Source organism: Salmo salar, chromosome ssa13 (genome assembly GCF_905237065.1).
Source record: "Salmo salar chromosome ssa13, Ssal_v3.1, whole genome shotgun sequence".
NCBI lineage: Eukaryota > Metazoa > Chordata > Actinopteri > Salmoniformes > Salmonidae > Salmo > Salmo salar.
In genome coordinates, this window is record NC_059454.1 from 49380435 (window position 1) to 49393408 (window position 12974).

General features: G+C 41.3%; 1 protein-coding gene across 1 annotated transcript in view; it reads left to right on the forward strand.

Annotated features, from left to right (window-relative positions):
- Positions 1-12974, forward strand: part of megf6 (Multiple epidermal growth factor-like domains 6) — a gene marked incomplete in the record, with an annotated part of 95146 nt that overhangs the window by 19080 nt on the left and 63092 nt on the right. The window contains 2 exon segments of the mRNA NM_001140637.2: positions 2469-2485; positions 11514-11596. Of these exon segments, the coding sequence (NP_001134109.1) occupies positions 11575-11596 (22 nt within the window).

Genomic DNA, 12974 nt, shown 5'->3' on the forward strand with positions numbered 1-12974 from the left:
CTATTGCAGCATAGTGTGTCTTAATCATTAAGACCTGGGAATGTCTGGAGGGTGAAAATCTCAAAACATTACCCTTGCTCAGAGTATTATTTATATCACCTCCCCTGTCTGATATCTTGACTTTCTTTATGCCACATCTAAAGGTAGAAATGTCATGTTTTTGGTCATTTAAATATACTGCGACTGGATAATCTGTCATTTCTCCTGATTTGAACTTTTATGTTCCTTAATTCTGTTTGAGAGAACAAGAGGTTTTACCTACATAACACAGCCCACATGGACATTTATTAATGTAGATAACATAGATGGTCATAAATTCTTGATCTAGACCTGGCGCTCCGGTACCGTTTGCCATGTGGTAGCAGAGAGAACAGTCTATGACTTGGGTGACTGGAGTCTTTGACAACAAAGTTCAAATGGGAATACAATGTCAGATATTTTGTATTTATACAGCAACTTAAAATGTATGCGAAACAAAAAACATTGATTTAAAAGTTTAGCAAACCACAGAATGACTACTTTGAACAATTTACACAGAATATTTTACAAAAATACATTTACTGGAAGAACTGTGCAGATGCTAAGTTTGGTAACAGAATCAGTTTTTTATGCATCCACGTTTCCCAGAAACTCTGTTAACTTCTATGGGCTATGTGGGACGCTAGCGTCCCACCTGCGGGACACAGCCAGTGAAATATCAGGGCGGCAAATTCAAAAACAACAAAATGCGTAATTCAACTTTCTCAAACATACAACTATTTTACACCATTTTATAGATACACTTCTCCTTGATGTAACCACATTGTAACCACAAAAATAATCACACAGCCATTTTCCAAGCAAGGACATGTGTCAATAAACCCTAAACACAGCTAAATGAAGCACTAACCTTTGACGATCTTCATCAGATGACACTCCTAGGACATTATGTTACACAATACATGTATGTTTTGTTCGATAAAGTTCATATTTATATCCAAAAACAGCATTTTACATTGGCGTGTGATGTTCAGAAAATGCATTCCCACCAAAACGTCCGGTGAATGTGCACATCAATTTACAAAAATACTCATCATAAACGTTGACAAAATAAATAACAATTATTCAAAGAATTATAGATAGACTACTCCTGGATGCAACCGCTGTGTCAGATTTTAAAATAGCTCATTTTTCAATATTCTGTGTACATAGCTCACCATCACAGCAAGCTATACAGACACCCGCCAAGTTCGGGGTCACTTAAACTCAGAATTAGTATTATAAATATTCTCTTACCTTTGCTGATCTTCGTCAGAATGCACTCCCAGGACTGCTACTTCCACAATAAATGTTGTTTTTGTTTGAAATAATCCATATTTATGTCCAACTACCCAATGCAGCACTAACCTTTGATGATCTTCATTAGATGACACTCCTAGGGCATTATGTTACACAATACATGCATGTTTTGTTCAATCAAGTTCATATTTATATCAAAAACCAGCTTTTTACATTAGCATGTGATGTTCAGAACTAGCATACCCACTGAAAACTTCCGTTGAATTTACTAAATTACTCATGATAAACGTTGACAAAATACATAACAATTATTTTAAGAATTATAGATACAGAACTCCTTTATGCAATCGCTATGTCCGATTTTAAAATAGCTTTTCGGCGAAGCACATTTTGCAATATTCTGAGTGCATAGCTCGGCCATCACAGGCTAGCTAATTTGACATCCACCAAGTTTGGGGCTCACTAAACTCAGAATTACTATTAGAAAAATTGGATTACCGTTGGTGTTCTTCATCAGAATGCACTCGCAGGACTTCTACTTCAACAACAAATGTTGTTTTGGTTCCAAATAATCCATAGTTATGTCCAAATACCTCCGTTTTGTTTGTGCGTTGAGGTCATTATCCGAAGTATGACGCGCAAGCGCATTTCGTGACAATTATTTTTCAAAATATTCCATTACCGTACTTCGAAGCATGTCAAACGCTGTTTAAAATCAATTTTTATGCTATTTTTCTCGTAAAATAGTGATAATATTCCAACCGGGCAACGTTGTATTTATTCAAAGGCTGAAAAAAAAAAATATGAATTCTCGTGACCACGCATCTCCAGTCTCACTGTCCCCAGGCTGACCACTTACAAACTCTGCTGCTGTTCTTTGCCCAGAGTCAGCAGACACCCCATTCCACTTTCTGGCGGCTTTAGAGAGCCAATGGAAGCCTTAGAAAGTGTCACGTTAAAGCACAGATGCTGTAATGTCGATAGAGATGCAACAGAAGGACAACAAATTGTCGGACAGGGCGCTTCCTGTATGGAATCTTCTCAGGTTTTGGCCTGCCATATGAGTTCTGTTATACTCACAGACACCATTCAAACAGTTTTAGAAACTTTAGAGTGTTTTCTATCCAAATCTACTAATTATATGCATATTCTAGTTTCTGGGCAGGAGTAGTAACCAGATTAAATTGGGTACGTTTCTTATCCGGCCGTGAAAATACTGCCCCCTATCCCAAAGAAGTTAAAATCAATCTTTATGGTATTTTTAACGTAAAATTGCGATAATATTCCAACCGGACAATAGCATATTCATTCAAGAAGAAAAAGAAGGAACGGCGCGCTCGCGGGACCGCGCATATCCAATCCCTTTGTCCACACTGATTGACTGAGCTCCTATTATCTGCCCAGTGACAGGAGAATGCTGAAAGAACTTTCTGAAGGCTGTTGACAGCCAATGGAAGCCTTAGGAAGTGTAACGTGACCCCACAGAAACTGTAGTTTTGATAGAGAATCAAAAGAAGAACTACAATTCTCAGACTTTCCACTTCCTGGTTGGATTTTTCTCAGGTTTTTGCGTGCCATATGAGTTCTGTTATACTCACAGACACCATCCAAACAGTTTTAGAAACTTTAGAGTGTTTTCTATCCAAATCTACTAATAATATGCATATTCTCGTTTCTGGGCCAGAGTAGTAACCAGTTTAATTTGGGTACGTTTTTCATCCGGCCGTGAAAATACTGCCCCCTACACCCCAACAGGTTAAACATCTGTTCCAATTTAATATTCAAAGATGTCTGCAGAAAGAATGGGGTTTCAGCTATGACATGAAACCTAGGGGAAGTGGATTTACATCTGGCAACGGAATTAAGGTAATGAAATTGCATTATGGTTATAATATCCTTGTTCATATTTGGATATTATACTACACACTGGCTATTATTCTATTGAGCTTCGCCCCCAAACATGACTACACTTGGTTGATCCAGACCAAATCTGAATCAGTCATAGACAGCAGAGTAAATTAGAGTACAGTACAGTTGATATGTTCAGTACTGTATAGTAGAGTAAATTAGAGTTCAGTACAGCAGAGTACTGTACTCTAGGCTAGTGTGCTCTACTGTACTGAACGGAACTATACTGTACTGTACTTTTCTTTACTGTACTGTTCTCTACTGTGCTGTCCAAACTTGTGAAACATAGATGTCTATGATTGGTTCAGATTTGGTCCAGGCCAGAGTGGAATGACCAAATTTCAACTACTTTTAAACGTCCATGGACATCCGGTGTCGGTTGGTGCTCAGTGGGTGAGGATGCTTGTTACAGTCAATGGAAAGAAGGAAGGTGTCGTGGTAGGTGTCAGTAAGAGTTGCGAGAGGGGACATTAAAGACGACACCAGTGAGTTGTTTCTACATTTACTGTTGAAAAGCGAAATCCCAAGTGTGTGTGTGTGTGTGTGTGTGTGTGTGTGTGTGTGTGTGTGTGTGTGTGTGTGTGTGTGTGTGTGTGTGTGTGTGTGTGTGTATATATGTGTATATATGTATGTATGTATGTATGTATGTATATATATATGTATGTATGTATGTATGTGGTCCCGTGTAGCTCAGTTGGTAGAGCATGGTGTTTGCAATGCCAGGGTTGTGGGTTCGATTCCCACGGGGGACCAGTACGAAAAATAAAAAAAAATGAAATGTATGCATGCACTGCTGTAAGTCGCTCTGGATAAGAGCGTCTGCTAAATGACTAAAATGTAAAATGATATATATATACAGTAAAGTACACACAGGGTTAAAAAAACATACGTGTTGAGCAAAATAGTGTTTATTAGACACAATTGCAAACTTCAAGGAGTAGGGCATTCAAGGATCACAGGAGGTTGGGGGCACCTTAAATGGGGAGGACGGGCTCGTGGTAATGGCTGAAATAGTATGAGTGGAATGGTATCAAATACATGGTTTCCATTTACTCCATTCCAGCCATTATTATGAGCCGTCCTCCACTGGTCATGATGACATACCTGGACCACCTATTGAGACCTTTCAAGTAAATCAGGTGTTTATTGATGTGAAAGGAGACTGGATTTCCACTTTAACTGAAGAGAGACTGGCAGAGTGAGATGTCACCTAGACTGTTTTCACAGTCTTGCTTTGACCAGCAGATGACAGAAAGAGAAATAAAACCGCTATGAGCTGAACATAACAGTATGTCAATGGAAGAGAGGACAGTAACAGGAGACACTATGAGCTGAACATAACAGTACGTCAGTGGAAGAGAGGACAGTAGCAGGAGACACTATGAGCTGAACATAACAGTATGCCAGTGGAAGAGAGGACAGTAACAGGAGACACTATGAGCTGAACATAACAGTATGTCAGTGGAAGGGAGGACAGTAGCAGGAGACACTATGAGCTGAACATAACAGTATGTCAGTGGAAGGGAGGACAGTAGCAGGAGACACTATGAGCTGAACATAACAGTATGCCAGTGGAAGGGAGGACAGTAACAGGAGACACTATGAGCTGAACATAACAGTATGTCAGTGGAAGAGAGGACAGTAGCAGGAGACACTATGAGCTGAACATAACAGTATGCCAGTAGAAGGGAGGACAGTAACAGGAGACACTATGAGCTGAACATAACAGTATGCCAGTGGAAGGGAGGACAGTAGCAGGAGACACTATGAGCTGAACATAACAGTATTTCAGTGGAAGAGAGGACAGTAGCAGGAGACACTATGAGCTGAACATAACAGTATGTCAGTGGAAGGGAGGACAGTAGCAGGAGACCCTATGAGCTGAACATAACAGTATGCCAGTGGAAGAGAGGACAGTAACAGGAGACACTATGAGCTGAACATAACAGTATGCCAGTGGAAGGGAGGACAGTAGCAGGAGACACTATGAGCTGAACATAACAGTATTTCAGTGGAAGAGAGGACAGTAGCAGGAGACACTATGAGCTGAACATAACAGTACGCCAGTGGAAGAGAGGACAGTAGCAGGAGACACTATGAGCTGAACATAACAGTATGTCAGTGGAAGGGAGGACAGTAACAGGAGACACTATGAGCTGAACATAACAGTACGCCAGTGGAAGAGAGGACAGTAGCAGGAGACACTATGAGCTGAACATAACAGTATGTCAGTGGAAGAGAGGACAGTAGCAGGAGACACTATGAGCTGAACATAACAGTACGCCAGTGGAAGAGAGGACAGTAGCAGGAGACACTATGAGCTGAACATAACAGTATGCCAGTGGAAGAGAGGACAGTAGCAGGAGACACTATGAGCTGAACATAACAGTACGCCAGTGGAAGAGAGGACAGTAGCAGGAGACACTATGAGCTGAACATAACAGTATGTCAGTGGAAGAGAGGACAGTAGCAGGAGACACTATGAGCTGAACATAACAGTATGTCAGTGGAAGAGAGGACAGTAGCAGGAGACACTATGAGCTGAACATAACAGTATGTCAGTGGAAGAGAGGACAGTAGCAGGAGACACTATGAGCTGAACATAACAGTATGTCAGTGGAAGGGAGGACAGTAACAGGAGACACTATGAGCTGAACATAACAGTATGTCAGTGGAAGGGAGGACAGTAACAGGAGACACTATGAGCTGAACATAACAGTATGTCAGTGGAAGGGAGGACAGTAGCAGGAGACACTATGAGCTGAACATAACAGTATGCCAGTGGAAGAGAGGACAGTAACAGGAGACACTATGAGCTGAACATAACAGTATGTCAGTGGAAGAGAGGACAGTAACAGGAGACACTATGAGCTGAACATAACAGTATGCCAGTGGAAGAGAGGACAGTAGCAGGAGACACTATGAGCTGAACATAACAGTACGCCAGTGGAAGAGAGGACAGTAGCAGGAGACACTATGAGCTGAACATAACAGTATGTCAGTGGAAGGGAGGACAGTAGCAGGAGACACTATGAGCTGAACATAACAGTACGCCAGTGGAAGGGAGGACAGTAGCAGGAGACACTATGAGCTGAACATAACAGTATGTCAGTGGAAGGGAGGACAGTAACAGGAGACACTATGAGCTGAACATAACAGTATGCCAGTGGAAGAGAGGACAGTAACAGGAGACACTATGAGCTGAACATAACAGTATGCCAGTGGAAGGGAGGACAGTAACAGGAGACACTATGAGCTGAACATAACAGTATGTCAGTGGAAGAGAGGACAGTAACAGGAGACACTATGAGCTGAACATAACAGTATGTCAGTAGAAGAGAGGACAGTAGCAGGAGACACTATGAGCTGAACATAACAGTATCCCAGTGGAAGGGAGGACAGTAGCAGGAGACACTATGAGCTGAACATAACAGTATCCCAGTGGAAGGGAGGACAGTAACAGGAGACACTATGAGCTGAACATAACAGTATCCCAGTGGAAGGGAGGACAGTAACAGGAGACACTATGAGCTGAACATAACAGTACCCCAGTGGAAGAGAGGACAGTAGCAGGAGACACTATGAGCTGAACATAACAGTATGTCAGTGGAAGGGAGGACAGTAGCAGGAGACACTATGAGCTGAACATAACAGTATCCCAGTGGAAGGGAGGACAGTAACAGGAGACACTATGAGCTGAACATAACAGTATGTCAGTGGAAGGGAGGACAGTAACAGGAGACACTATGAGCTGAACATAAAGTATACCAGTGGAAGAGAGGACAGTAACAGGAGACCCAACTGTGGTTTGTGACTACTATAATTTCCCCTTTTAGCCAGTTCAATTTCAGTAATTCCATTACAGTTGTGGTAACAGAATTCCGAGATTGAATCACATAATAATTCATAAACAAACTTGATATTAGTAAAAACACTAACTAATTGGTAAGGCTACCTTGTTACTTCTGTGAACTTACATTATCCTCCCTCATGAGGGAGAGATTAGAAAATATCTTAAACCACAGGATTATGTCATTGTTGCAACCAATTTTCAACATATACAAAACTTTATTCAAAAGGTGTTGAATTTGTAAGTTTGACACTATGTCAGATCTTGTCAGATTCAACGTTATATCCACTGTTAGAAAAACGAAACAATAGGCTGGGCAGCACCTCCTGCTGGAGAGTTGATCTACAACTATTAGGTCTCCAGCGTTTATATTTGTCACTGACTACTACCAACGTGCTATCGTGAGAATGATTATTGAAAGATCTCTTAAAAATAAGTCTATTCACTGTTGCTATCGAAGTCATGTAACCGTGGTCATCAACCGCTGTTGTTTCAATTCAACCCAGGGTTCAACTAAAAATGTACAATACATATGGGCCTAGGGTTTCAAGCTTTGGTTGATTAATAATTCAATCTTCAAGTTAATCATTAATATGTTGGATTCATGTCTCCATCTCAACCATAAATCGAAGTTAAAGAATCAAATCGAAGTTCATTTAAAGTTTAATTAGATTTATTCCTATTCTTTCATTTAGAGTTTTGGTTGAGTTGGACATTTCAATTATTCATTTGTTGACAAACTGGATATTTAATTGAACGTGAGAGTGTCACCTTTCCACAAAATGATCACATTAGTGTGTAGCCCAGACTGTTCGGACGCTATACACAGAAGAGGTTGCACCAACTTCAGAAGAGGAAAACGGAGAACACCATTGTGTTTGTGAGAGTCATCTTTCCGGAGGGGTTAGGTTCTAGGCCAATTGAGAAGGACGATTTTCGGGATGTCTCATGGTCAGACAAACACCGCTCTAGCTCTGTCACCTTTCCACGCAGATGCAGAAGGGCCATATCGGCGGATGAGGTGGATTGAGATGTAGCCCATACACAAAAACAGATATCTCTAGCTTAAACAGACAGATTTTGATGGGAATTTTTTTAAATGTGAATTAGATTTCCGTGGGGCCACGGAAATTGTAGGGTAAGGGTTAAAGTGAGAAATCTGAGTGAAAGCATAATTCTGTTACTGTGGAATTGCCCAGAAGTAATAGTGACCAGTAGCAGGTTAAATACATAGATAGTAATGGCAAACAATAATCAATGAACAGCAGTGTAATGGTAATAATACATTTTTTAGCAGCATCATAGGTGTGTGTGTGTGTGTGTGTGAAATAATGACAGTGAAGGTGTGTGTTCTGAGTGGGTAGTGACCTGTGGATGGGCATAAAGTCAGTGTGGATAGTCTGGGGGGGAGCAGTAGTTATTAGCAATTTAACAGTCTTGTTTTGAGAAGGAAACTACATTTTAAAAACACATTTACTGTTTTACAAAAGGCCACTGAGTTCTGTGTCTTGTGGACTCTATTCTGAAAATCGATAGCGTTGTTCCAGAAAATGCTTTTACGCGATTGAGAAAAACTGTAATGTTTCTGGACACACAATGTAGAAGCAAAGTTTCAGTTAATGTGCCACCCTATTGGCATCCCAACCTATAGCTCACCTGTGTGTGTGTGTGTGTGTGTGTGTGTGTGTGTGTGTGTGTGTGTGTGTGTGTGTGTGTGTGTGTGTGTGTGTGTGTGTGTGTGTGTGTGTGTGTGTGTTTGTGTGTGTATGTGTCTTTAGGCCCAATGTGTGTGTGGAGAGGGAGCTGACCCTACTAGTAGACAGGCAGACTTGTTAGTTTGTAAGGGGCCTTATAAAAGGACAATGCATAAACATCACTATAACAAGGCTGATTGAATTTCAGCCTGAGTTCTTCCAGTAGTTCATGTCATAAGGACTTGTGCACTCACCACATCCAGATTGTCCTTGCCTTCTATTGCAGAGAGACAGCCACACTGGACAGTCAGACACAAGCCACAGCTTCAAAAAACAATTTGGCTGGAGTCTGGAGAAACTTACTCCATGTTGGCAGTGCAAGTATTATTGTGGAAGGAGATGCTAGGATTGCGTGGGCTGTTGTATCAACAGAACTGGCTATTGTTGACATACTCGGGCAGGAAACCAAAGCTCTTGCCTTCTGTGAGATGAGACAGAGAGAAGCGTCTTATGTTTGTTGTGTGTTTTTTGCAAAACATTTGACATTTTGGGGAAAAATGCATTGAAAGTATAGGGAGCGTAACTTTTTTTTTATCCACCAATTTTTTTTTACAATTACATCGCTGGGTGTGTCTGTGTGCATCTGTCTCTGTGTGCGTCTCTCTTTGTGTGTGTGTGTGGTGGTGGACAGTGGTTTGAAACTGATCCCCTTGCTGAGGGATGGAAGGTTATTAGAGATCTCAGTAAAGCTCTGAGTGGGGCTTCCAGAGCGGTGATCAGCGCCCAGGCCCCATAATGGCCGTCCTGTTAGGATGAAGCCACATTAATCTAGAAGAGAAAGTGCACATGGAGGAAACAAAAGCTAAAATATTTGAGTACTGTGCCGGTAGTGCAGGACACTGTATAGAGCATTATGAAAGTGTAAAATGAAGAAATAAGGCAAGGACCTGGCAGTTGAGTTTCAGGTGAAAAAAACTGGAATTTATTTACAGTGCAGGCAGTGATGAAGAAGACTGGATCCAGAGAAGTATTTGCAAAATATACAGGGGAGGAAAAATATGTAAACGCAACATACATTTTCAAAGATGAGTTACAGTTCAAATAAGGAAATCTGTCAATTGAAATCAATTAATGTGGCCCTAATCTATGGATTTCACATGACTGGGCAGGGGTGGGCCTTGGAGGGCGTAGGCTCACCCACTTGGGATCCAGGCCCGGCCAATCAGAATTAGTTTTTCCCCACAATATGGCTTTATTACAGACAGAAATACTCCTCAGCTGCACATTTTTTGAAGTGGCCTTTTATTGTCCACCTGTGTAATGATCATGCTGTTTAATCAGCTTCTTGATATGCCACACCTGTCAGGTGGGTGGATTCTCTTGGCAAAGGAGAAATGCTCACTAACTAAATTTGTGCACAAAATTAAAGAGAAATAAGTCTACTTAACTTTTCAAAAATTAAACATGCCTCAAACACAGGGCAAAACACCCATAAACTCACATCTGAGTAGAGCTATAGTTAAACAACAAGTAAATCTCCCTGAATGAGGATCCTGAAAGGACCTGCCACCCCTAACCTGGCATAGACCATTCACACCTTTAAACAGGTAGGCTACATTTTCAATAAACAGTAGGCTAGTTAACACACTTGACGACTGGCAATCCGATTGCACAATTTACATGAACCTACAATGGCCAATAGATAACTCGTTAATCACAACACAGGGATCATTTGCACAAGTTTATGCATAATGTTTCCATGAGTGTTTCTGATAAACAATGAAAACACCCCTTAACCAGGATAAACCAAATAGCCTACAGAGGGGCATGCAACATTTGCCTAAAGCCGTGAACACAACCGCACACGTCTAGGGAACCAGTTCACAACTAAGGAGGTGAGTAGGAGGTTGACGATACCAAACAAAATAAACAGGGACAGTTCCAGGCATAAGTGGGAAAAAAAGAACAAGGATGTAACGTAACAAAATGTGGAAAAAGGGGCAGAGGTCTGAATATTTCTGTATACTGCACTGTATACAGTGTATATATAAATATTTATTAGACAAAAGTGATGTTGCAAAAAACAACATTGTGATGTGTAATGGAAACGGGAGATATAGGAGACATTTTCTAAAGATCAACATTTTTATCCTTTCAACAGTGGATTTTTAGTCAAACTTTCTTTATTGTGACAAATGATGATGGAAACAGTGTTTTTCAAATCAATTATGATTTCAGAATAATTCATCACATAACTATAAAGCTAAGCAATTTTTTATTGGTAGTTAGACTAGCCAGCTACACTTGTAGTAATCATGGCCAAATACCGACCAGGCACATGCCCAGGGGCCCTGACCTCCAGAGGGCCCCCATTTGATTCTCACTCAGATATCATAACATGGCATAAGTCATTACAAAATGTGTAGAATTTCAGGAAATTTGTTTTAAAATGTCAAAAATATATCTCCACCCAATGGCAAAATGGGTAGAATTGCTGCAAATTATCTGTAAAACATACTTTATATCTTTAAGCCCCATGGCAAAATGAGTAGACGTGCGGAAAACTTGTTGGGGAGACATTTCCTAGCTCACAGGCGCAGTTGTACAAAGGAGACCTTCATTCATATAGATATCACAGTTAAGGGGCCTCTTGTGCCTTATTGTTTCATAATGTGCAGTCACTGCATCTATGCTATGCATACACTAGATGCTTCAGAACATCTCCGTACATCATATCTTGGATTCACCTACTCGTTTGAACATGATTATTGTTCTTTGTTACAGAATGGCCTACTACACAGCCTACAGACAGACCTACAGACAGGACTACAAGTGCTGTCCTGGATGGACCCAGCTCCATGGAGAGGTAGGCTGCCTGTATTGTAATTGTCCTATCAACTAACACACAGCTAGAAACAACAGCAAGACGGGTTCAAGTTGATACTCCACCCACACCCATATGCACACATACTGTACACACATAGATGTACACACACACACACACACACACACACACACACACACACACACACACACACACACACACACACACACACACAGCCAGGTCAACTTGTATCATGGAAGCTTGAGTCGCTGTGTCTCCTTTCCATCAGGGTCCATTACAAGGCCTATTAGGAAAATAAAAACGGTCTTTGTTTCAGCCAGAGGATTTAAGGCATTAAACAAAACAGCAGATTCGACAGGCCACCCGCAGAGTTACTCTTTGGCCACCTCCCAAATTCCTGTCAGAAAGTGCCTGCCAGAAAAGAGAAGAGTTTCCCAACGATATTTGGGAATATTGTCATTACGGCTGATGCTCTTCTTTATTTTGGTCTCTGTCCATTTAGTATCTGTCAATCTCCCCATCATACACACATGTGCAGGCGCACCACACACACACACACACACACACACACACACACACACACACACACACACACACACACACACACACACACACACACACACACACACACAGGAAAAGTATCCTACTGCGTTACTAACAGATCGAGAAGGAATACACGCCAAATAGATTGTAAAGACACGTTGGTCTGTGTGTGTCTGTGTATCAGGAATACAGAAGACTCAATTCTCAAACAAGTGCATCATGTCTTGTATAACTACATGAGTCTATATGCTGTCTCCCACACACGTTTTGGTCTTTAAAGGCCTTTGGAGTCTGTGCTTCTGAAGCTGACCAATGCAGGGCTTAGAGAGAGTGAAAGGACCTGGTAAGCTGTCTGACCGCCTGTCTCTGTATATTGGTACAACCTGTTTGACAGGGCTCCTTTGGCAGAGTAGAGGGCAATCCATTAGAAAGCTGGGCAGGGGGGTGTTTGTTGAGTCCCTTGAGCTGGCTATGGCCATGGGCCTGTGGAGAAAGTGTGTAAATTCAGACGGCTCTTTGGTGATTTCCACACTTTTAACAAGTCTCTTAACATGCCCAGACAGCTGAATTTTCATGACAGTTTAGATGGACCTTTTTTCTAAAGTGGAATGATGAAGTGGTGAGAAGAAAAGACTGAACGAATGTGTCAAACGAATTGGCTAACCAGACCATTTCTGTGTGTGGCATTGAGAAAATGGTGGGCGGTGGCAGGGATTGAGGCCTCCAGACAGTAGTAGAAAGAAAATGCTACTTTTTCAACAAAGTAGGATAGTGAAATTGGATGCTTTCATAGGAAACCATGCAAAGGCATAATCTTATAAACCCCATCAGCAAGTAATAAAACCTGATCACAGCA